Here is a 26,934-nt window from a genome sequence, read left to right as displayed (position 1 = left end):
TAGGAGATTATATGGCACATGAATTATCTATGTATCATTTCAAAATAAAAGAGAGTTATTACTACCCTGAGTTTCCTTAACCCCTCTCAACAAACCACACCAGTCACTGAAATCCTCAAAGTATGGAGCTCTTTGCTATTATATTCTGGTTTTGTTTCTCAACTACTGGTCTGTGAGGGATATGGGTACCAAAGTTCTTTAAATTCAAAGTTGGGTTTTTTTCTTTGTGGTAAAATTGATATGGCAAGCTAATATTACATTAGGCATTTTTCTATAAGTATGAACTCCCCTATCCATGAGTCCCTAATAGGAGTTTCTCCAGAAGGCGTTTTTCCTACTGAGGCATATACAATGCATTCAATGGCACCAGAGTTTCATTAAAGGAATTCTCTTGTTTCCTTCCTTCACACGGAAATGTCATTAACTGTGTTAAGTTAACTCTCCGAATGTTAGGTTCTTAACCAACAAACAGTGCTTCTCCACAAGGGCATACTTCGCCAAGCGTCCTTGCATCAGAACGACAGGCTGAATATGTAATAATCGATTCAGAGGCACACTGTGGGTTGTGATCGTATTTAAGAGGAACCCTTTTGTATTTATTGACTTTTTCCTTCAATCATGGTTGTTCCGTTTCTTCTACCACCACCTTCAGCCTTTCAGGTAAATGAAAAGTTCAATTATATGTAAAGCAACCGTTAAATCAGCAGGCCCCTTGCGGGGGTCTGGGCCTCCCCTCCCTGCTCCAATCGCAAGTGTGCTCAATCCATTACTGTTCCTGAGGATGTACATCCATCGGGTCGAGTGTGCCGGCCAGGGTGCATCTTATAGCTTTTACTGCATATGAGACGTTGCAGGCCTGTTCTCAGGAACTGCCGGGCAGACTGGGAATCACAGTCACGGTTAATAGCAGCGAATTGCCAGCTCTTGATGGGTGGGTAGTCACTCCTTTCAGTGGTTGCCCCCTGGGGGAGAAGGTAGAAAAACAGAGGGAGGGAATTAGAGTGACTTTGCACAGTTGAGCAGGTTCATGCCGCTGGATCAGTGGCAAGCATTGGCAGGGCTCCACTCTGGGGAGGCTCAAAACAACCTCACAGTCTCATTTTTACCAATTGGTGCTGCTGTGTCGCCAGTGGTGCCCGGGGGTTGAGGGAGAGGTGGGAGGGGGAGCTGAGAATGGGATGAAGGCAGAAGTCTCAGCTAAATTAAACAAACAAAAAGTTGTGTTCATACGGGTTAACCCACTCCAGTTAGCCCCGTGCTACTAATTGTACCAAACTGGTATTTGAAGTTCCCTGGGTGATTAAAGAGTTGGCTCACAAACTCTCTGCATAACCTTAATTTTTTCAAGGTTCTTTGAGTGGAGAATGGCTTATAATAATGATTTTGACTAATACGATTTTTGACATGCAACTTTAATGCTTAACCTTAGTACAACTCCAGAGCATTTCATGTGTACTCAGCTGTAAAGAGTGATGATTTAAAGGGATAATATAAGAAAAAGGTCGTTCTAGAATGAACCTCTAACAAATTGCATAAAGGGAGCTTATTATTCCATGAGTACAGAGAGATGCCGCTCTTCTGATCATTTTTCTGCTTGGTTCAAAAAAATTGTTGAGACATGAATGGGAGAGGAAACAGGAAAAAATGAAATAGAAATCTGCAAGCAAGGAACATTCTTTTGATGGTTATGATTTCGTTGCCACTAAAAAGGCTCTACAATAATGTGGTTATTCATCTCCTCTTTTGTTTTGGGTGAAGAATTCGCTCTAACAAGAAAATGCTGTTATTGGTTGGAGGGTTGCCTCCTGGGCCCGACCGGCTCCCCAGCAATTTGGTTCAGTACTACGACGATGAAAAGAAGACATGGAAAATACTCACAAGTGAGTGCCCTTCTTTATTTATTTACCCACCTATTTATTTCAGGTTAGAGCTGTCTTGATGAATTCGAAAACGTGGTTAATCAAATTAGACATTTTATTGATTTGTTACCCTTTGGAGTTCTGTTTATGTATCACAGGCGAGTTGGAGTAAAAGACTAAATTAACATTGCAGAGGTGGCCAATTTGGTAGCCGAAGAAGCCTAAATTAAAACTGGCCTGAAATCACTGTACGAGTTTGCATTTCTGTGTGTGCTATGCTGGCGGGGGAGGGCAACCGAGATCTTCCCAAAGAAATTCTTCAGTTATCTTTTGCTCATTGAAAAGTGGAAGGTTGGTTAATCGCACTAGCAAATTTTTTCACATCAGAATGTTTGCTTAGTTCATTGTCTCTGTAACTAACCCTCGTTTTGCTTTTTAGGCATTTTTGCTTTAATCTTTAGTCTGTGGACATGGATCTTAGAGAAGCGCTTCCTCCCATTGCTCCACAGTTTGGATGGACAGATATAGCCATGCCTATCCCAGCCGCATTAAACTGTGCTTGCCAACTTGCCCCCAGGATTCTCCTCCTCCCCTTCTGAAAGGGTGATTGTGTTTTACAGCAAACCTCTTGCCTTGGGCGCTGAGATTTGGAACTTATTGTTATATCGGTTATGATCCCCAATCTGACTCAGTCATGGAATCAAAAATCATCGTTTCTTGAGTGCAGCAGGCTGCCTGCGCCAGTCCCCTCGTGGGCACATTGGCTGCACTGGTCAATAAAACTAAATTTTAACTGTCAAAATTGCCCAGAGCTGTATAGATAAAATAATAAATGAGCAATTTTGATCCATAAATCAAAGCCATACATTTAAAACTGGCAAAAGTGAAAGTTAGATTTTCTTATTGCATGTGTCTTTTAAGCAGTTAGATATTTTATGAGATTTAAAAAAAAAAATAAAAAAAATTTCCTTCCTTCTTACTAAAAGCCCTTTAAAATAATAGAAACAGCACAACACTTTGCCCATAAGAGCAGAAGAGGAGCAAAGACATGTGAGGTGGTGCTTGAAATAATACGTTCGGAGCTGGCTTACCCCAGCGAAACCTGCAGTAGCATTGTCCAGGAACTGCAACGAGAAAGCTCCCTGGACACCTATACACCACGGCGGGAGTGAAGAAGTGGTGGAATAGTAGCAGTGAGATTAAGGAGGAGGAAGAAAGAAAAATAAGTTAGAGATGCCTTAAAAATGATTTTTATTCTCTTTTTGACAAAAAATACCATTAAGAGTGGTTTAAATATCTGAATGAGTAACCAAGCTGTATTTTAAAGATTCATCAGAAACTAACGCTAAAATAAAACCAAAGAATCAATTTTCTGACAATCAATAGAGAAAGCTTACACAGAATGAGACCCAGATACTAGGAGGAAGAGAGAAGAAAAAAGAGAGACAAAAGATTCTTGAAGAGAGAGAACAGAGACACAGAGGCAAAAGGAGAGGGAGATAGTAGACCCAAGTAATAAATTATATTCGTTCACAAATCAGTCTGTTTTCCCAAAAACACCAGGTAAGTTTTGAAGCCCTTCATTAAAGGCAAAAATATTAATTAAAGCATTGTGAACAATACCTAAGAAAAGTCTTATGTTCATTTTAAAGCTTGTTCAGAGACAGGGTGATAATCCAATTTATTGTCTAAACTGGGACACTATAGAGCATGAAATAGAGATCTATTAATCTTGCTGGGACAACACGTGTAGACTGGAACATATGATCACCCTACTCAAATGTTTCACGTTGCCTGATTTAACCCTTTACTTAGAAGGATGTAGTAAGAAAGCATGAACTTGAATCAGTCAGACCTGGTTTCAAACCCACGTCTATGACCTTGGGCAAGTCATATAAATGTCCTGAGTCATGGTTTCTTTGGCAGCATCACTCGAGTGTTTTTAAAATAAAATTGGTATTTATAAATCATCTAGCACATAGCATGAACTCAGTCAATTGCAGGTACTATTGCTATTATTGTAACACTATTACCAATATTAGCACAAGTACTATATGGACCTTCATACCTAAGAGGCATCAGTCAACTCAAGCTCTCCATGTGGAAGCAAGACAAATTACACTGCACCAGATACAACACTTTGACCCACTGCTCCAGCGTAGAGAGATTATTTTCCAGAGTTTCATATGGGAGATGTAGTAATCTATAGACTAAGAAGTAAAGATAAATGAGTATCTGTTGACCCCATTCACCAAATTTGAAATTGAAGGAAATAAAGACATTAATGTATAGGAAAATTCTTATAATAGGAACACATTCAAAGATCTTGGCCCTTTTTTTCTATCCTCAGGCATGCTCACAGCTTTGAGATAAACGTCTGCTCTACTTAGACTTTTCATTTCACTGGGGCTTGTACTTTAAAAAATAGTGTTTATTACCTGCTGGGCTGTGACTACATGGCCCCAAGTGAAGACATATTTTTCGGGTTTGTTGGAGAAATATAGACAGTTTAACTGGATGATTTCTGCTGTTGGTTTGTATTTTTTAATTAAAGCATCTTATCTGGCTAAATTGAATAAATAAGTCAGGTAACTGACAGATTTCCACACGATTTGGGCCATCTAATAATAAATGAAGAAATGTCTCTCATTGGAATAAGAAAATATCAAAATTCTCCCCAAATCGAGTTTGACCCAAAAGAACTGCTAAACCAATTGACGGAGAGGTGAGGATGACCATGAATGCTAGGAGCCGGTGACCGTTTGGAGTCTGCTTATTTATTGAATGACTGTCTCCATACAAACTAACAAATAAGCTAACTAGCAAAAACCTAAAACCTGAGGTTATCTAGAGGCCCTGAACCTTAGAATCCCTTGTCCACATGGCTTGAGCAAACATTGCCTGTCTCACAGACATGCGCCTTGCAGAAAGATACCATTCCACGGGGAGGAACACAGGCACCCACCTATGGGAGCCACACTACTTACACATGGTCTATAACAAAGAAGAATTAAAAGGAAAGTCAGTCATCATTTTCTTTAGATCTTACCCTGTTGTGTTACTTATATTTTAGAAACACTATGTAAGGGATGCACAAATAACAATAAATTAAATGGAGTGGAGGTGAGTGGAAGCGAAAAAGTGGGTCTACAGAACATGAAGAAAACAAAATCCAGCAGTCAGCCAACCAGTGATTTGGTCTACCCAAACAGCAGAGAACAATTATTCTCACTGAAAAGGCTGTTTTGGTAACATGGTGGCACAGACTGCATTTTTATTCTCCTCTATGGAAAAATCATTTAATATAACAATATATAATTAATGTTAAGAATAGTGACAGCACTGCCCAGTCTCTATCAGAAAAGTATTGAGAAGTAACATATAAAAATGACAGTGAGGGGCTGGCCCAGTGGCGCAGTGGTTAAGTTCGCATATTCCGCCTCTTGGCGACCCGGGATTCACCAGTTCGGATCCCAGGTGCGGACATGGCACCGCGTGGCACACCATGCTGTAGTAGGTGTCCCACATATAAAGTAGAGGAAGATGGGCACGATGTTAGCTCAGGGCCAGGCTTCCTCAGCAAAAAGAGGAGGACTGGCAGTAAGTAGCTCAGGGCTAATCTTCCTCAAAAAAAAAAAAAAAAAAGAAAATGACGGTGAAGTCCTTTTGTAAATGTGAAGTGTTAAATAATAACAATAAAATTGGCATTGTTGTTCTCTTGACTGTTAATAAGAAAAGGGAAGTTGAATGCGCTTCTGTTCATTTTTATCTTACAGCCCTGCATTTCCTGCATTTCTCACTCCTGCATGCCATCTCCCATTTCATTCTTCCCTTATTAGAAAGCAGTACAGGAGACATAAATACTAAAATGGCAAATGCCAAAACAAGCTTCCTGCACTTTGCGGGCCCTAAATCCTTGATGCAAAGATCAAACAAAACAATTCCCATGGCCACTGTGTACTTTTTGTAGCATATTTCTTACACATCAAAGTTTTCGTGAAGTCCGCAGGTGGAAGCAGCTTATTCCTCCAAGCATGGAGGAGCTGTCTATTCAATTTGTATTCCTCAGTGACCAAGTGCATTACTGGTGGGTAGAGGTGTGTCCCAGGAACTGATTTCCTTTTTCCTACATTTCAGATAAGAGATTCTATGTATTGGGTCCTTCTTATTGCTTTCTGTGAGCAATGACAGGAAGTAGGATCTCAAAATATAGATGCATCCTTCCAAGTGTCAATGGTGACTTCCCGTTAATAATGTCAGATGACAATTAGAAGAGCTAAGCTGGAAAGGCTTGTTCCTTCTTTGGGCCCCTCTAAGTTCACTTTGTTGCAAGTAGAAGGAAATATGTTTTTTCCTCTTCCTTTCAGTCAATTTGCAACTCTGTCCTCCACTTAGTAGTGCAGGGGTTTCGGGACTTGTATTTTTCACTCATAGAAAATAAAGGAAACTGTTGTGTTTCCTGGGTTATCTCCTCTGGTCCATGGAGGACATTTAACTTGATCCCATCCATGCAGGAACGGTCCTGGGGCTGGTTGCCATTGATTTCTTGCAGGAGAGTCATAAAGATGAGAGGCTAGTGGACTCTTCATTCTTTTTTTAAATGTACTTTCCATGAATATTGAAGGAATAATACTGAGAAGACAAATCTTATATAAGACATTGAACTTCAGTTCCAAAAGATAAATATAGGTTTGATTATATCCAATATCTGAGCGATGGACAATGGCTTAACCGCTGATTATGCGGGGAATGATAAACCTGCACATTGATACTTTCAATTGGACTTCTTTCCTTGGCCCTTCTGTTTCTTGATTTCAGTTCATTTCTGTTCTTTGAGGCTATATTGGAGGAAAAGTCAAGTTAGTCAAAAGCTAATAATAATTTCTTATGCTTACTTGTTTAGAAGGAAATAAAAAATTCAGTTGAAGGTTTCATATCTGTGGGTTGCCTTTATTCATATTATCTTTATTGCCAAGAACCAAAACCCACAAATTATTTAATTTAATTTCATTTCTAGATGGGTAGGTAGAATCTGTAGATAGTGCATTTCTCATTGCAGAAGAACCTCAGAAAACAATTTTTTGCTTCCAGAATGACTCTGAAAATGCCTGGGAAGAATTTAGATTTATTTGCAGACCTCATTCCTTCATGTAGCAAGCAATGTGGGTACTCTGTGCTGGACAGTGGGGTAGAAAATGAATAAGATAATCTCTCCTCTCAAGACCCCAAGGAGGCAATTACAATGGAGTGTGCTAAGGGATGCACAGGGGAAGCTCAGGGTACTTGGGGAGCACAAAAAGGAGCCCCTATTCTAAACATGGGACAGTCCTAAAAGTGACCTTCGGCAAAGCTGAAAAAATGGGTAGGAATTGTCAAGGCAAAGAGGTGGATGAGAAGGTATTTTATTAAGAGGGTCCAGTACTGGGAATGCCAAAAGGCAAGAGAAAGTTGGTGCCTTCTAGAAACCGAAATGAATTTGTGTACATCTAGGAGAGTCTGAGGTTGGAGAAGTATGTGGCGGGGCTGGATAGTTAACCAAGAGCCGTATTATATGGGATTATTTCAAGGAATTGTTAACATAGGCTCAAGAATTAGGAATTGAGAGTGGAAATACTCCTCTGAGTTTTGTTTTCAGTGTTAGTGAAAACACAGTGCTCTAAAGGGTTTATGCAATAGTGTGGCAGTCGCTCTCACTTAGCTTGGAACTTTTTATTTCAGTTCATGAAGTAATTGTTTCCATGACTTTGGACAAAGAAGAAGGAGAGAGAATTGTGTTTGGACTTTTTAAATATGTTAGCATCTAATTTTACCTTCAATGAGCTCAATTCTAATTTGAGATACATGGCTGCACACTGCTATATATCTTGAATTATTTGCTACTGTGTATTCATGCACCAGTGCATTAGTGGATTTTTCATAGATTTTTTAAAAAATATGTGTGGTGGTCACTCCAAATACTATATTTCGAGTAAGTTGGGTGCCTGGAAAAACCAGTTAACTTTATTTCTGGTTTATACCTCTCTTGAATATAGCAATTGTTTTTTCTCCAGAGAACAGCATGTGTACAAATAATTCTGATGCCTTCTTTACACAAAAGCTGTGGTATTTGCTACTGAGTCTGGCATGAAGGAGGTATGAGTCATATGGGCTGCTTAAATTTGCTCTGTGTCATTCCGAGGCAGATTCCAGACAAAGTCTGGCAAACCATTAAATGCGAGTACTGAAAGGGTAAATGATCTCCTTGTCCAATCCTCTCATTTTACGAATTAATTTTATTCATTCAACAAATATAATTTATACTTTCTATGTAGTAGGCATTGTTCTAAATGCAGAGAAAATGATGCTGAGTCAAAGCAAATATCATGTCTTCACTAAACTTAGTTTAGTAGGGGAACCAGCGTTAATGAATAATCCTAGATAGCAATATATGATAACAAAATGTGATAGTGCTCTGAAGGCAGGGTATAAAATATATAAGATCTTTAATGAAAGATCTGATATAATTTAGGAGTGAGGGAGAATATCACCAAAGAAGTGGCATTTGGCCTGAGAACCAAAGGAGGAGACGGAGTTAGCCGGGTGCCCAGGTGAAGATGTGAGAGAAGATTGCTGCAGGTTAGTTCATAGCAAACACAGTACTAAGACCCTGCAGAAAGATGTGTGAATGAACTCAAAGAGAGAGAGAGAGAGAAAGATATTATATATGGCTAAAGACGTTAGTAGAAACCAGACCATGTAGGCACTTCGAGGGCAGGTTCACAATTTTAGCTTTTACTTCAAGTGTCTAAAAGAAAGGAGGTGTCATATGCAGAGCCACACAATGATTGAGTGGCAGAATGAGGAATAGAACACTGGTCTGTGTGTTTCCATCAAATAGTGCTGCCTCGTGTACCACACCAATCTGTCTCACCAACAAGTGCCATTAGTCAAGAGTCTAAGCAGATGAATGAGATTTAATCTGTGCTCACGCACTTCCCCCATGAAAATTTAAATGGATCCAACGTACTTGGCATAGTACTGCATTCATAGAATGGAACTAGTGTAGGTTAATTGAATGAATATCCTACTCCCAGAGGTCAAGAACATAATCTCGGTTTAAGAACTAAACTGCAAATTCTTATCTGTAAGTGAGAAAATTTGCATTTATGATTATTGACAAGCCATCATTCAATGCAAATCTCTTGACATTTTAACTCTGAGTTTGAAGCAGTGTCAAAAATGAAACAATACACACACACACACAGACACACACAGAACAACATCTTTTGGGACAGACAGATCTAAATTGAAATACACCCACAGACATTTAATGACTGTGAGACTTTCCTTCGCATCTGCAAAGTGAGTATAATTACACTCATCTCTTAGAGTTATTATAAGAATTAAATAAAGTAATACAAATAAAGCTCTAGGCTGTTTCTATAATATAGTTGTTCTTCAATAAATTTTCATTCCATTTTAGTCTGTTTTGCATTCTTTTATAACCAAACAGAGAAAACTAAAAGATTGAATCTTGTCTTTTGTTCTTATCTTCAAGGATTTAAGAAAGAAGACATACCTTTGACTTGGAATGAGATTTCTATCTATTTCTAGCGTGAAGCTTATATGTATCAGTCAGGATGGGCTAGATTATGCTGTGGTAACAAACATCTCTTAAATTTCAGGGGCTTAAACCAACAAAAAATTTATTTCTCACTCATGCTGCATGTCCAGCACAGGTTGGTAGAGGGCATCTGTTCATCAGTCATTCAGGGATCCAGGCATATGGGGCTCCATCTTAATATGTATTTCTACCATCAATGCAGCAGGGGGAAGAATGTGCTGCGACATCTTACACTGGCAGATAAAAGTGACGTTTATCATTTCTGCTCAGTTACAGGACTACACCCAATTTCAAGGGGGCAGGGGCGTGCCATCTTACTAGGGTTCAGGAGGAGAAGAATCCGAGTATTTGGTGAACAATGCAATGTGCCTACTGTAATCCATCCTACTGGACATCAAATATTCCGTGTACCGTCTTTGCCATGCTCAAGGTGTACTCGCTCCTCCCTTGCAAGGGGAGATCACCCCAAATCATCCAGCTCAGTCTTGATCTCTGGGTGATGGACAGTTATCCCTGTATCAGGATCATTTGAGATTTCTCTTGATCTGGAAACAAACTAAAGAAGCAAATTATCTGGTTCCCTCACACATAATGCACAGTGATGGATTAGGGACAGGATCAGCACAATAAATACTTTAATTTGGAAAAAGCATAGCAATTTAGCTCCTACCAGTAGACATTTTGAAGAGTGCCCATCCAAGCTTGTGTTCCTTGATTAGGGCTCTCCCTAATCCCTCTCGTTGTCTTTTGTTCTCCATGGCCCCTGTATCCACATTATGGGAGATTCTTCTTTTTCCATTTTCTTCCTGGGCCATATCTGAAGTGAACCTGAGAATATGCCCTTCCTGGGGGTGGAAGAGTTTACTAATACACTTCATGTCTGTAGACATTTATGGGACAATGGTTATTTTAAGTCACAGCCTCTTTTAGTCCAGGCTGGTGGGTCTTTTGGCAATCAACCCTCTAGAAAACTTAGCTGTCTTCTTCTGTTTCCATCCACTCCATGGCCAGTGATCGTGTCCACAGTTCTTTTCTGATGTGCTTCTTAGATGGTTTTTTCCTTTGTTTTCTTGTATTCATTTTTTTCTCTTTTTCACACATAAGTACACACACACTCTCTCTGTCTATTTGTGTATCTACCAGACTTTAATGGCTAAGCTCCCTTTTTACACTTCTCCCTGAGATAGAACAGTTTACTGGGTGTGTCATCCTTCATTGAAACTTTCTTCTTTAAGACATTCTAACATGGTGAAATTACTGTAAAAGTCGTACCTTTACTTTTGTCTTTGTCAGTAAGCTGAGTTTTAAAATTTACTGGTTTTGCTCAAAATTCTTCTCATTCTCTGTAAGATACACAAAACCAAAATCTTTTTACCAGGTGAGATTGAAAAGCATTGCTTCCTCCAGTGCTGCACACCATGAGATTTCTGAACTCTCTTTCCTTTCAATCCTGCTTAGAAATGGGCCATTTTTTAGTGAGATCATCTTTTTTTGTGGATCTTGCCAAGTGCAGCCAACAACAACCAATGCATACGATCGATATCCTCTTTTCCAGCTTCTTCCCTTGGAAGTATAAGTTCATTAAATAACCAATTAGCCATCCAAGTACAAGCCAACCACAGTTTTATCAAGTAGTCTTCCATGCCATAATGCGCATTTCCATCTTTCTATCCTCCATTGTCAGTTTTTTTGTCGTCAGCCACTGGACCCTCTTGTATCAGTAAGGTTAGGCTAGGCTAGATTAGGCAGTCGTAACAACAATCCCCAAATCTTATGGCTTATATAAGTAAGATTTCTTTCTTTTCATGTCACATGTCTATGGTAGGTTAGCTCTCTGTTCCACATCTTCCCTTTGCAGTATTCAGGTTGATGAGAAGTGCATGATTTAGCATGTCGTGGTTGCCATGGCAGGGGAGAGGACAACTTCACCCTGTCTTTAAGCTTCTGCCCTGAATTAACACATTTTATTGGCAAAAACAAATCATTGGCCACACCTAACTTTAAAGTGGGTGGAGAAGTACAATCTTCCCAAGCTCTCAGAAGGAAGATAAACAAAATATTTGTTCAATATTCCTAATAATTGCAACAGTACACCCTTATGTTCAACAAATATTTGGTTCAGTCTTCTTGTCACATGCAGAATATTCTCGCCCCTTCTATGAGCAGTTGTTAATCAGAAGAGATAGCTGTTCCGTGCATCTTTCTATCTCTTCCTGCATCAGTGTGACTTTATTGTCAGGACTAATATTTATTCACAGATTAGGTGCCTCTATATTAAAGGAAATGTTTTAAAATGCATTCTAAATATTATTATAATGCACGTGGGTAGAATTTTTCAAATTTTAACTCCCCTGAAATAGTTTAAATATGTCTGAGTTTATGTAATTTTTACTATTTCTGTTGTTTATTATATGTAAACTATTATACATTTATGATAGTTATGCAAATATGTATTAGATATAAATTATATAGATACATGTAGTTCCAAGAGAACAGAATGGTTTTTATCATTTAGAGAGACTTCATTAAAAAAAGAATTGAAATGACTTTCAAAGTTACAACCAAAAAAATGAAAAGATAATTGGGGTGAGTGATTATTATATGCAAATATCTCCATCAAAATAAAGGAGTAATTAAGGTAAAGTGCAGATAAGCAAACTGCTTCTTTTCAGATCCGTGAGATGACTCTATGGTGGAGTCAAGTAAACAAATCTGTATTTCATAAATATTTGTCCAGTTAGAATTTTTGTTTTGTGTATCATACACAAAATGACTCCCTTACTGGGGAATGATCACTCTATGACCACACCTTCCTATTCATTAATTATATTGCGTTTGGTACAGAAAATATCTGTGCTTCACAGATGATACCTTAAGGGTCAGGCCATATTTAGCTGGCATTAGTGATGGTTTTGTGAAAGGAGAGTGCTAAGCAGACACTTTCTTACCTCTGTGTCTGGATGTCAAGGCAATTACTGCTCCTTACAGTGTGTGCTAATTATTAATCCCATTCACATGCCTTGTTTGGTCATTAAGTCTTAATTTCTTTAAAAAAAATTAAGATTGAATTCCAGTTATTTAGCTAGAACAATAATCATTGTGAGTTTCAAAGACCAAAATCTTCCCACATTTTTATGTTGAGAATGGCAAAGCACTTTCAGAAAACCCTACTGCTAAGGCAATGATGTATCGCTTTCACTTTCATTATATGTTTTTAATCAGAGCGTGACTTCACACTAGACAAAGCGATGCTTTATGCATGGTCTCCCTTGTTTTTGCTAAAATCTTTTGACATGATTAATTTTACTTTAATGCTTTTGTCTTGTTGTAATGGTAAGGATGATGGGTATAAACCAGGCAAAAATACATGCTTTTCTATTATCATGCCTCTGAGCATTAAAGATATCTTAGATGAAAAGGAAAAAAAAGAATCACAGGAGACTGGTCCGGCTGGAATTAAATTTCTTGCTACCTGAACACAGAGTACATGAGATTAAAAAAAAAAATGATTCAGTCATTGTTTTTAGTTTTATTTTTGGTATTTTTTATAGCAATTTATTCATCTGTATGATTAGATCTGAAGAGGAGGAGAGAAATTGTAGCTCCCGGATTTCTTGATCTCATTTGTCGCTTTGCAGCGTTTACCTCCTTCACAGTATTAAGGGACCAAAATATTAATAAATTCAATATGAGTTGTATCTCTACCAGATCAAGGGAAAGCAGGCCATATTTTTCCACGGTGATGTCTGGCATGGGATATAGGATAGATTTCAGCTGTGCTAATTTTCATTCTAAAAGAACTGAATGCAATATCCTTTGTCCAAATCACAGAAAAGCAGTGATGTAGATGACTTTAAGAAACAGTAGACCATTCAACAAGTGAGACCTGCCTTGTGAGCGGATATCCAAGTATCCGTTCTCCCATATTCACTTTTTCTTTTTTCCTTAATAAGTGATGGAGTTGCTTACTCATGTTACAAGAGTATAACACCTTTCTTTTTTCTACACAACCTTTCTGCTTTACTTGTCTCCTAAATAAATCCTATTACAATAAAAATACCATCTAGCACTGTCCCATAGAACTTTAAGCAATGATGGAAATGCTGTCTATCTGACCAGTCCAATAAGGCAGCCACTAGCCACATGTGGCTATTGAGCACTTTAAATCTGGCTAGTATGTCTGAGAAACTGAATTTCTAATTTTATTTCATTTTAATGAATTTAAATTTAAACAACTCCCTGTGACAAGTGGCTTCCATATCAATAGCACAGCTCTACATAGCAGAAAGTTGTGTGATATGGCAAATTCGCTTAGAAAAGCTGTCTGCCACCCAACCCTCCTGGTCCAAACCTATCCCCTCAAGAAAAAAAAATAAGTGATCTTATGAGATAACCAATTCACCAAACCCCCAGTGAATCCCATGTGAGCCCTCTTCTAGGACCTAGGGTTTTGCCTTTTGGTTTCTCATTCTCTCCTATAAAACGCCACTGTTTCATTTAGGTTGCCATGCATTCGTAACAAAGTACCAAAAGCTATGTGGCTTAAAACAACAAAAATTTATTCTCTCACAGGTCTCGAGACTAGAAGTCCAAATCTGTGTCAGCATGACCATGATCCCTTCCAAGACTCTAGGGGAGAATGATTCCTTTCTTCTTCCCAGCCTCTGGTGGCTCCTGGCTATCCCTGGTATTCCTTTTTGTAGCCTCATCACTCCGGTCTCTGCCTTGCCTTCAGATAGCCTTCTTTCCTGTGTCACTCCTCTGTCTCTCTGAGTCTAAATCTTCCTCTGCTTTCTCTTATAAAGATGTCTGTCATTGGCTTTAGGGCCCACCCTAATCCAGTATGACCTCATGGTAACTTGATGACATCTGCAAAGACCTTATTTCCAAATAAGGTTACGTTGACCCGTACTGATAGTTAGGAATTAAACGTATCTTTCTGAGGGACACAATTCAACTCATTACACCTAGCACATGACACACATACGGAAAAAATATAACAAAACAAACAGCTTTTAGATACTGTATGCAGGACACATGTTCTAGGCATTTCACTTACACTTAATCATTTAATTGTCACAACAACACTATGGTATTAGGCACAGTAATTGTTTCTACATCAGATGAAGAAATGGAGGCACAGAGATATTAAGTAATTGCTCAAGGTCATGCAGATGGTAAATGGCAGAGCCGAAATGTGTACCCCAGTAAAGTTCCAGAGCCTGCACTCTCTCTTGTTTCTCATTACTGAAGTAATAACAGAGCATAAAATGTAAAAAGAGTTAAAGGTGAAACAAGACTAGACAGGTTACTTCAGCATTTTATGCAGAATAAAATGGAATATTCTCTGCACAAATAGAATATATTAATATCCTAAATATGCATATGTATTTGTTGAACTTTCCACTCTCCCCTTTGTTATTAGTTGAAGATTGAAAGAAGAGTACTGTATTGGGTTATTTCTAAGTGAAAATTATTTCAGAATGAGGCAATTGTCCCTTCCAGGGCACTTGCATCTCCTGCCACTGCTTTCTGTGTGTACCTCCTCATTTGCAAAATTCAGAATTGTGAGATCTGTGTACCAAGATATGATTTTCCAAAGAGAGAAAAGCTGTGCATTTATGCTCTTTCGGTAGTCTGTTACACCTTCTACTAATGACGCCGAGTCCACCTCAGTCTGTGGTGTATTGGTAAATCTCAGATCTTCGTCTCCTGTCCATTCATAAATTTGTTTGAAGTTTTTCATTATCATAATCATTAACTTTACCAAATATCTTAGCTGCTCTTGTGTGTGCATAAACATTTCCTGGGATTCCATTACTTCTTCCATGTTAGAGCTTTCATTTAAAAAAAAAATGATAAAGCATCCTTTTTTGTCTTTATTCTTGTCCAAAACCAAAGTCATTTTCCCCACCCGAGTGATAATCAAAAGACATACGAGCAAATGAATTAAGGAGAAGTGTAATGGTCATGTGCTTTCAGTCTTGTTATTAAATTTGCAAGGTTTGATATCCTATATTGTGTTTGTCACAAATACATGTAAATAGGTTTCTAGAACTAATTCAGAAAACAATCCACAATGGTTCTCATAATTTATATGTATCTCTCATGTCCAGTTCATTTGCTGCTCTCAGCACTGGGGTTTCATCTTCCATGCCTTACTTCAGCTGGTCTCAGCTCTGAACTGGAAAGCTGGGTAAACATGGGTACAAGATGAAGCCGGAATGGTGGAATTACCAAGCGCTTTCACTAGACAGAATAACCTTTCTTGACCTTGGGAAAATTTTTAAGTTTCCTATATAGTAGTCCCCCCTTATCCACTGGGGAATGCGTTCCAAGACCCTCAGTGGATGCCTGAAACGACAGATAGTGCCGAACGCTGTATATGGTGTTTTTCCCTATGCATACACATTGAGGTACAACAGCAAAACTAGCAGGAGTTTTTTCTTTCTTCACAATTTTATGGATAGAAGATTCGTTCTTACCACAGATCTTAGCAACGTCAACATACGACTTTTCTTTCCTTAGCAGGTCGAGAACTTTCACCTTTTCACTTAAAGGAAGCACTTTACAGCTTCTCTTTGGCAGATCCAAACGCCAGCATCACTACTCTTGCAGTCGGGAGCCATTATCAAGTGAAATAAGGGGTACTTGAACACAAGCACTGTGATACCATGATAGTGTATCTGACAACTGAGACGGCTACTGAGTAGCTAACAGGCAGGTAGTGTATACAGCTTGGATTCCCCGGAGAGGGAGATGATTCACATCCTGGTTGGGACAGAGCAGGATGGCACGAGATTTCATCATGATACTCAGAATGGTGTGCAATTTAAAATGTATGAATTGTTTATTTCTGGAATTTTTCACTTAATATTTTTGGATTGCAATTGACCACTGGTAGCTGAAACCAGGGAAAGTAAAACCTCAGATAAGGGGGGCTACCGTATGGTGTTTAAAAAAGAAAACAAAAACATAAAATACATATCTTTTTAAGAAGCAGCTTTTGTTCTTTTTACCAAATAAAGTTTAGTCAGTTACAAATATGATGGTCAATGCTTGAGTCTATCATGGTCTGAGGAAAGCCAAGGATGAGAGTTCAATTCGCTTTACACTCATCTGGCTTCATTTACAGGGAATTCTTTCTCCAAGCCACAGGCTGCACCCCAACCAGCTCCATATAAGCACACGTGATGGCTGATAACAGAAGCCCATCAAAAGAGAGGGGGAACAGTGCAAATCCATTAACACTACTGGAAAATAACAGAACATTTATTCTGCTGAAAGTAGGTTAGTGGCATCATCCTCATGCACATTGCTTCCTTAAGCAGAACTGATGGAGGCAGGGAGAGCACAAAGCAGCAGTTTCTGAGGTCTTCTGAGTTCCACTTGTTTGCAGTATATAATATGTCACTTGACAGGATGCAAATACGTGAATATAAACATATTTCCAAGAATAAGTAATTTCAATGCCAACCTTTCGTTTTGAGAAAAATATGTGAATAGTAGTTGTCTATCCAGGAATCAGCAAACTGTTTCTGTAAAGGGCCAGATAGTAAATAATTTGGGCTTTGCAGTGATAAGGTTTCCATCACAACTACTCAACTCTACCATTGTAGCGTGAAAGCAGCCACAGACAACACACAAATGAATAAGCATGGTAGTGTTCCAATAAAACTTTATTTATAAACATGGGCAGAGGGCTAGTTTTGACCTGTAGGCCATAGTTTGCCAACCCTTGCACTCTAATCTAAGGACATACCTATTTTATTCACAAATCACACCACTCTGTGGTAAAACAATACTTAGCATGGTATTCATAACTAACGTTTATTAGACTGACTAAGCCTTTTATAGGTACTAGCTCATTTAATCCTCACAACAATCCTATGATGCAAGTTCTGCCACGACTTCCATTTTATATAGGAGGAATCAAGGCATAAAGAGGTAAAGTAACTTCTCCAATGCCATGAGCAAGAAGTAAAACCAAGATTCAAACTCGGGTAGTCTCACTCCAGAGATCACTCTCTCAAGTTACAAGCCGTACAGACTCTCAGGGAATATTTTGTGACCTTCATCTTTAACTTTGGAGACAGACTCTGCTCTGAACATAAACAAAACACTTTCTCTGCCAGCAACATGGGGGCAGACATTCTATCTACCTGTTTACTAACTCCACTCCCCTGTCTGGCTCACAGGACATAGCCTACAGACACTGGGCAAATGTTGAATCAGAGGATTAACCCTCACACTCACCAGGGCCACAGGCAAGCACCAAAACTAGGTAAACATTGGCTTATTAGCCATGGGGTCTCCAAGAAGTCGTTTACTGATTGTGCTGAAACAATGTCAGCCTTTCAAAGATATGTCCAGCCCTTAAGTATGTGTAGTTATGTTTTTCTGCTTATCTTAATTATGTCTTTGAACTTGGAAATATCTGTTATGTAGACCAGCCTCTTTGCAAACCACACATGTGAAAGAAGTAAGAGATGAAAAGACAAGGAAGGGGAATTTTGACTTTAGCAACACCAAAATTGTACTGTACATTTAATTGAGCACTTACTATGTGCCCAGCATTGTTAAACATGTTGCATACATCTCCTTAATTAGTGCTCACAAGATCCTACTTGAAAGGCAGATATAACCGTCCTGATGAACATTAAAGAACTAAGGCTTAGAAAGACTAAATAATTTGTTGAAACTTACAGTTAGTAAACATATGAGTTCATATTCCAAGGCATGAATTTTTGACTCCAAAAGCTGGATGCTTAACCACTATATGACACTGTCTCCATTGAAGTGTTCTCTCTCCATCCCACTGGCTTGAGGCTAACATAGATGAAGAACTCTATGTATGGGACGTTGTGCTCCATGCCTTACATGGTTTATCTCATTAAATACTCAGAGTAGCGATGTGAGGTTGAGAGCATTATTATCCCCATTTTATTGATGAGGAAACCCAAGTCAAGGAGAGTGTCCAAGCTAGTTCACGGGAGAGACAGATTATGACCCTAAGAGCTGGCTGCAGAGCTTGCCTCTGAAACTCCACAGTGCCCTGCTTTTATCTTGTCACTATGATTTTAAGGATAAGAATGGACATGTATTGAGGCCCCTCGAGGATAATGGAACTGTACGTGTTTATTTATTGGATACATTTTATCCTCAGAACCCCCCCGGGGTAATATCCCTATCTAGTCCTCACCAGTGGAAAGCACTTTCAAGTCGATCATTCACTGGGTCCCCGTAATAACCCTGTGAGATAAACAGGTCAGGCATTATTTTCACTGTTTGACATATGAGGAAACTCAAGTTCAGAGCGGTTAAGTGACTTGTCAAGGTCATGCAATAATTGATGAATTTGTGACTCCAACCCATGGCTTCTGACCTAATTTAGTTCAGTGTGCTTTCTATTAACCCATGTTCTATGAAACCTTATTAGGAGTTCTCTGACCCATAACTGACATTATTTGATCTCTTTCTAACATGATATTTTTTTTCCAACTAGCTTATGTAGAAATTATACATGTCAGAAGCTTTTAATTCACTCAAGTCATTTTGAATGGAAAATAATTAACTCCTTCTTTGCAGATAATGGAGACATGAGAACTCACAAGGTGCCATATTAAAGCTGAAGCATACTTGGTGAATAACACAGGATTCCAACAGGAAATGATGACCATGTTTAACAATAAGAGAGCTACTTAGAGAGATGTGGGCAAGGGCTAAGACCACCTCAAGGAGTAGTGCACTTCCCTCTCCCACCCCCTAGTGCTAACACAGTGGGGCACTGTTAACCAGGCCTAGGCTCGAAAGGCAAAGGGAGGACAAGTTACCAGAACCAGTGACAGAGAGGGCTGTGTTGAGAAGATCATCTAATAGGACCTTTGTTCAAACAAGAAAGGTAGCCCACACTGACCCAGAAGAAGGAAGCCAGGGGAAGAGGCACCCTAACCTTCTTCTCCTCCCTCCCTCCGTCTTCTGAAGCCAAATCCAGCAAGAAGGCAGGGGAAAGGGAGCCCCTAGATGTAGTCAGTACTGTTGGCACCTGGAAGAACCCAGCAAGGTCCTCGGGGTGAAGGGTGGCTCTGCAGAGGCAATCCAAAGATGCCCAGCACTCACTGGTCATGAAGCTGCCTATTATTGGAGACCAAACTCTACAAATAAAAATGGCAAAACACAGATGCATTTTCAGTTCTTTGGAACTGGTAATGTCTAGTTTGGTTTACCCAAACTCCTTAAAACTGAGCTGTTTTACATTTTCTACTGGGTCTAACTGGACCCACTACCAAGTAAGCAAATTGGAGTGGAGGCAGGTAGCAAGGATACAGTGACATGATACCACCAAGCCTGTCCACAAGTTTCAGATCAAGCCTGTGACCAGTATTATCCTAGGCCCATCCCCCATAGTAAGAATGACCATGAATGTTTGTTTGACTTTTAAAAGGTGAATTACTTTTCTTCTTCCCCATGATTTTCTTGCAATTGAAGATGGTCTCCACGGTGTAGCATTGTGTTTTGTGCACATTAATGTTATGAAGTAACAATTAGTGGTTTGACTCAGGCTTATCAGAAAGCACAAGTGGCGTTTGTGGTGAGAACTGAGACCCCTGTAGACCGCTGTTGGGCTCTGGGGGTCCTTATTTACAGAACACGGGCTGTGCTACTATATTCCTCCTCTCCGTTTTCCCAGCTTCCTTTTGCTTACATTTCTCTCTCTCTTTTCTTGTCATTGATGTTCATACCGCGTTAGACTTGAGGCTCTGTTTCTGATAAGGAAAAGGTACTCCATATCTGAGGGATGGGGTAGGTTTGAGCTGGAGCCTCCTGATTGTCACTAAAAGCTAAAGGAAAAGCCATTGCCAGGAGGGTCACACCATCTATTTTTCAAGATCAGGTGGGTGTTTGTGGATTTATATGGGCGAGTCAGGCAAGTGGTTCCCTGTGCTTGTCTCCTGAAGACAGAGATGAGACTGTTGGAGGAGGCTTCCCCAAACTGGTATGCACTGGAGAATTAAGTGTTCTAACATTTGTCACCACACAGAGATTTTCAGATTGGTAACTGAGGAAGGCCAATCATGTGAAAAAGAAGAGTTAGATTAATTAGCCATTTAAAATGAATGTGTCAAGTTTGGAGGGGAGAAACTCTTTCATTGAATGAACAGAAAACAGGTAACAATGTAAATTTCATGGGAATCAAGCCTGAACTCATGCTCAGTGAATGTAAATGTCAATACCAAATCATTTTTAATGAGTATTATTAACTGCAATAAAAATCTAGTTTGAAAGTTATTCTTTTCCTTTCTTTCACTCCTTTAATAGATGGGTCCCATTGGGAGGAGCTTACCTCTCACCTCTAACCTCTACATATTCTTGTGATGCGTGGTACTAGGGCTTCAGGGCTGGCAGACAACTCCTGCGCCCCTATGCTTCTCTAAAACTGCCCAAAGATGTGTGTCGCTCTGCTAAGTGACTATGAACACATGCTCAGGTTTCCTCTCAATGGGATTTTAAATGTGGACTTTGCCACTTTTGTTGTCCGCTACCTACTGATGTTATCTAAGTGTCCAGAGACATGGAATTGAGGGTATAATTGTTAGAGTGGCTCAAAAACTTACCAGCCTCAGAGCACTAGCACACTCCTGGCCCACGTGGGAATAAAGAGCCTTTTCTTTAGAGAATACACTTTGTTCTCTCCAACCATACTTTTCATCTTGCTACTGTGCCATTCCGCCATTCTGCCATATTTCCATTTAATAAAACCGATGTGAAAAGGATAGTCTTAAAATACTTGTGCTTCCAAGGGAGGAGAAGAGGAAGAAGTTGAGGAAGAGGAGAGTAATGACAGTTATTAACATTGTTAACATGTGAGGAAGCTTGGCGGGCCTGGTATTGTAATTGTGAAGAGCACAAAGTGTTTTATTTGGCAATGACTTCTGGTCCAGAGAACACCCATTCTGCACTTCTAGTACTCCTAACGCATCCTTCATCTCAATGAAAGTCGTAGCTATCCGATTAAGTCCTCTTCTTCCTCTGAAAATGTAGCTTTGTGAAAAATGTTCTTCCTCCGGTATCTTCCTGGATGCCTCTTTTTCTAGTTTCTCTTTTAGTACTAGTGTTTGGCAGAACATAGTCCTGAGCCCTCGTCTCATCCTGAACACCCTTCCTTAGCTGTGGCATCCATAACAGTTGATGATGCACCACTAATCTGTATTTCCTTCCCAGACCTCTCTCTTAAAACCAACTACCGTATTTCTAACTGCCTCCTGAACATCTCCACTTGGCCTTAAAATTGTTATCTTGCCTTCAGACCCATTGTCTTTGTTCTTCTCTATTGCAGTAAATGACATCTTCATCTCTCCAACCTGAAAACCTAAATGTCACCCCTCCTCCCATCCCTTCTTCATCCTGTCAAGAAGTGCTATCATTATGATCTTCTGTATCCATTTCAATCCATTTCTTCATCTCCAGTCAAATTGTCAATCCCCAGCATAAAATATTCAATGAATCCCCTAAACGCACAAAATGAAATCCAGCTCCTCAGCGCACCTTCTAAAGCCTGCCTCCCCAAATTCACTTTAGGCTGTTTGCATCCCACACCTTTTCTTCCGGCTTTTCCAGACTACAAGCAGATCCCTGAAATGTAGTCCTTCTGACACCTAGGCCATTGCTCATGACTTTCTTCTGCAAGGAATGCTCTTCACTTCTGTCTAATTCCACACACAATTGTGCAACACTTGCTCTGTTTCAAGCTCTGTGCTAGGAATTTCGGATGCAAATAAGAAATGGCTCATAATATTAAGGTCTCTTCAAGTTTCACGGGAAACACAAATGAATCTATATAATGTGATAGACCAAGATAAAACTAGATACAGGGTGCTAAGGGAGCACATAGCATTACACTCACCTACCCACACACCTCCTTCTGACCACACTCTGGAGTAACTCCTCAACCACCTCTAGCAGATAATTGCTACCTGTTCTGTATTGTCACAGTGCCCTGCCCATACCTACCTTAGAAAGCTTATTGTCTCGTGTTGTGGTTCTTGAAATGTCTGCCTTCCTATACTGAAAGTCAGAGTACTGTGCCTTGTTTATGTCTGTATCCATATCTATAACAGCCACTGTGTCGAGCACATATAATTATTGAAGAAATGAATGAGTAGTACCTAAACAACAATAGCAGCTGAAGCAACCCTAGCAATCAGCAAACCGTCAGACATCAAAGTCCGTTTACCTTCATATCTTATTTATACAGTGATCAATTTGGATGAGTGCTACATCAAATTGTTTGAGATATATATGTATATATTATATATATAATATATTTATAAAATGTTATATAGTGAGGCCCCAAAGTGTTTATAGTTGTTAATGATGAGAGAAATATCTAATTCATCCTGATTATCGTATGCCTTAGAGGATATAGGCATATCTTATTTATATAAGTTCAAGTCCAAAAATGGTGGGCAAGCTTTGAAAATGTATTCTTTCTTATGGACAGTGTATTTAGTGCCTACCATAGCCGCACAAAACAGGTCCTAGTTAAATATCTGTTGAAATAGTGTGTTTCCATTAAATTGTAGCACAGTATATTATAAATTTTGATGAAACTAGCAGGGGCTTTTTACAAAATGTTCATGAAATCTAGACTGTACCAGTTTTATGAAAACTGGGGTAGAGCTTATCATAGTGACTATAAAATATTGAAATTATTTTTTAAACTCTAAGTAGTGTAGTAAATCCAAAGATAACATGGAATTTAAGAATTGGCTTTCTGTGTAAAGGAAGCTCTTAGATAAAATATATGATATCAAATACTGATGGAAATCTATATTCTAAGTTTATTTTCTTCAATAAAAATGCTACCCCTCAATCTAATCTGGTTTTTGGTGCTAGTGCCCATTGAAGTTTAGTGTCTGGGCTCTCTTGCTAATCATAAGACCCTCAGTAAGTCATTTACAGGTTCGGAGCCTTAGTTCTTTCAGTTTTAAATTCTGGGAAATAATATCCCTGCCTGCCTTAGAAGGTGCATGGGAAAGTCCCTTGTAAACTGGAAAGTGACTTACAATCGTGATGAGTTCTCATTCTTCCAACCAGTGTGAGAACGATGTAAACAAAAGCAGAGTGTGATGTTGCATTTAAATCTAGGAAACTGCAAAGTTAGGAACTGCTGAAAAGTGGGTTGAGAGCAGGTGTAAAGGGTCAGGTGAGCACCATTTAGATCTTATTCTATAGTCAGTGGGGAGTCAACAAAAACCTTTGAGCAGGGAAATAACGTAATTAAATCTGTGTTTTAAAAGCTCATTTAGGGTGAATTGGAAAAGGAGAGACTGGAGACACAGTAACCATTTATTGCATAACCCAGACAGGGGATAATAAGGGCCTGATCTATAGCAATGGCTATGAAAACAATGAAAGAATGGCAAAATTACAACATTTCATAAATCGAGTTAAACATCATTTGGTAATTCTGGGCAGTAGGAGGTAAGAGACAGTCTGGCTTGAGCTGATGCCTTAGCTCAAAAGAGGAAACCAAGAAGAAGATGCAAGTTTAGAGGAAGAGGAATAAGTTTAAACACATTGAGTTGTGGCGTATATATCCATTATCTCTAGCTTTGTGCCTGGCACATTGTAGGTGTTCAATAAAGACTTGGTGAATGTATCAACGAAGGAAGGAAGAATTAAAGATTGAGAGATTTTTGAAGGAAGATATCCAGAAAGCGCTGGAAAATATTGGTCTATATGACAGAGAAGGAAAGGCTAGAAATCCAAATTCTGAAGTCAGCACGTAAGCAAACAGCGCCATGGAGATCTGAAAAGGAGAAGAGATGGAGTGAAAAGAGAACTAATAACTCAACTCTAAGAAAACAGGCTTATGTACATCCACTGCCTGGCATAGAGTGAGCTTCAATAAGTAAATATTTGTTGAATACTAGAATGAAGGGTGAATGAATGCCAACTTTTCAGGCGTAGATAAAGAAAGAAGAGCTGAGAGTGTTGTAGAACCCTTTGTTTTGTCTGAAGTGTTTTGTCTGAATCACAGACTGATTCTACCGTTCATCATCTAGCTCCCCTGAGGACACGTGAATTATATAGCCTAAATTTCAGGCAATGGGGACGAATTTCTTCCTCTTGACCTTCTCACTTTCACATGTTTTTTTTTTGGCTCAGTTTATTTGCTTAAATCTATTATCAAACTGCAGTTGTAACAGATTATTCATTCCTTAAGCCTGCCCATACTACAACAACGACAGGAACTGATAACGCTTTTTCATGTACTAAGGCTGGGCCTAACAGAACCAAAATATTCAGTCCGTTCACTTCGTTTACTGTGACCTGTGTATACAACATGTTGCATGAGAGGATTTGGAGCTATTTGCCCAACACCTTGACCATTATTGGGAAGGCCTTGCAATATGGAGAGAGGACATTTCAATCTCAGTCTGAGTTGGCCTTCCTCCTATAGACCCAGCCTAGACTGGTGATGAAGACAGCAGGATGAATAAGCATATGTAAATAAAAAGAAATTAAACCTAAAGCTTTTAGCTACATCATAATGTAAAAGATTTGTATCTACAAAAGCATATTTGAAAAAAAATTAAAAATATAAACTAGATGCAAAGCATATTCTGAAACAAACAACCAATTTCTAAATATTAAGTGTGAAGTAAAGGGATAAAATTGATTTTTAAAATTCAAGCAAACTGAAAACCTCTCAGCTTATAAAATTTTAACCTTATCTCATTCCTTCACTACATTAAAAAAAATCAGCATTTTCATGGCTGATACATAATCAATTTATTTGCATTTACTGCTGCCCTTTGGCTTTACCCAGTCTCTGAAGAATTAAATAATCTAAGGACAGGCTGAAAGGAGGTAACAGGAGAAATAATAATACTGAAATAACATACAAACCAGACACTGGTCATTGAATAATCGCGAGTTGACTGTATTTTTAAAATATAGTCATCATTTATCATTATAGCCCAAGAAATCTTATTTCTCAGTTAATAAAAAATTTTCCCTTAAAATTACTTCTAAATGTCAGGTGACTGTAATTTGAAAGATGAGAACATAAAATTAGTGTCTGTTTTCAGAAGCACCATACAGCCCTTTTAGTAATTTCACTGACTTTTTAGATTTTCCGACTGAAGACCCACCTACAGGCTTTTTTCAATCTCATTGTTGCATAGAGGAAATGAACTTGGAGAGCTCTTGTCAGCTCAAAGGCCCTGATTGGTTTGGATACTATTTTCCCCACAAAAGATGATCAGGCTGATTTGCTACAGTCATCTTTGACTATTAAGGACTCAGAAAGTTAACTGCTACTTGAGATGAGGAGCTATAATTCATAGAGGACCTAGGTTAATACGACGAGAAAGAATAGAGGATATGTTGAAACTACCTAATCAGAAAAAATCATCCATACTTTAAATCTTGTGTTATTTGCAAAAATATGAGAGAGTACTTTAAGATAAGGAGGAGGATTTTTTTTTTATTCTTTCAACTTCTTCACTACCATGTTTGCTTCTTAACTGAAAGCGATTTCCTATTTTAAAAAGCGAGTTCAATAAAGAGTAAGGATATCTTGAAGCTACTAAAAACACACCTTCCATAGTTAAATGCCTGTGTGTTTGTAGAAACCTGAGAGAGAACTTTAAGGTAAGGAAGAGGACTTTATTTATTTATTTTAAAAATCTGTCTTTAACAAGGTTAGCCTAAGCTATCCCTGCTAAGGTATTTGTCTGTGAGTTTCTAAAAGAGAGGATAAACTATACTGCCTTCACCACTGAAGTATGAAGTTCAAAAGTAGGTTACTAAGAATAGCTAGAGAATCAGAGGTAGATTTTGGTTCAGCTCAAATATTTGGAATTACTTAAGAAGAATGGAGTAAAGAAAATATTGTTATTGATATTATTCTCCAACTCAGCGTGATCTGTATCACAAAAGAAAAAAAAAGAACACCAGAGTTTTAAAGAGATCCCCCTAATTTTTATCTGACTGTGCTGGTTTTCCTCTTTGTTTTTGTTGGCCTTGCTTAGAGTCCCATATCTGAGCATCGTTCTTGATGCTTTTTCTGGGGGGCAAGCAAAGAACAGTGTACACCATCTAGTGGCTCAGTTCAAAATTGCAGCGGCCCCAAAAAAGCGAGTTTGAATAGGAGGCAGCAACGGGCGTCTGCAGCCATGGCTGTTAACAGGCGTGGTTCTTCCTTCACCGTTTCTCCAGGCGCCTGAGGAACACCGAAGTGGTTGCTATGAATTCCAGAGGGACGCTCTCACAGCACATAAAAAGATACAGTCTAGAAAGATAATTTAAATAGCCCCCAGTTAAAATCCTACTTTATTCTGACGACATATCAATAATTAATCTGCTTTAATGAGAACCTTTTACTTGCCTACTTAGTACCAGAATTAATATTAGCACTGGAACAGTGTTATGTCATGAGGTGAGCAACTTGGATGAGAGAGG

General features: G+C 38.9%; 1 protein-coding gene across 1 annotated transcript in view; it reads left to right on the top strand.

Moving 5' to 3' along the window:
• KLHL14 (kelch like family member 14) overlaps positions 1 to 26,934 on the top strand; it is a 94,011-nt gene that overhangs the window by 26,096 nt on the left and 40,981 nt on the right. The window contains exon 2 of the mRNA XM_023647617.2: positions 1,759 to 1,880. Within this exon, the coding sequence (XP_023503385.1) occupies positions 1,759 to 1,880 (122 nt within the window). The remainder of the gene's footprint in view (positions 1 to 1,758; positions 1,881 to 26,934) is intronic.

The sequence above is a fragment of the Equus caballus genome, chromosome 8 (assembly GCF_041296265.1).
Source record: "Equus caballus isolate H_3958 breed thoroughbred chromosome 8, TB-T2T, whole genome shotgun sequence".
Taxonomy (NCBI): domain Eukaryota; kingdom Metazoa; phylum Chordata; class Mammalia; order Perissodactyla; family Equidae; genus Equus; species Equus caballus.
Note: the sequence above shows the minus strand (reverse complement) of the source record. Positions and strands in the feature narration are given on the sequence as shown.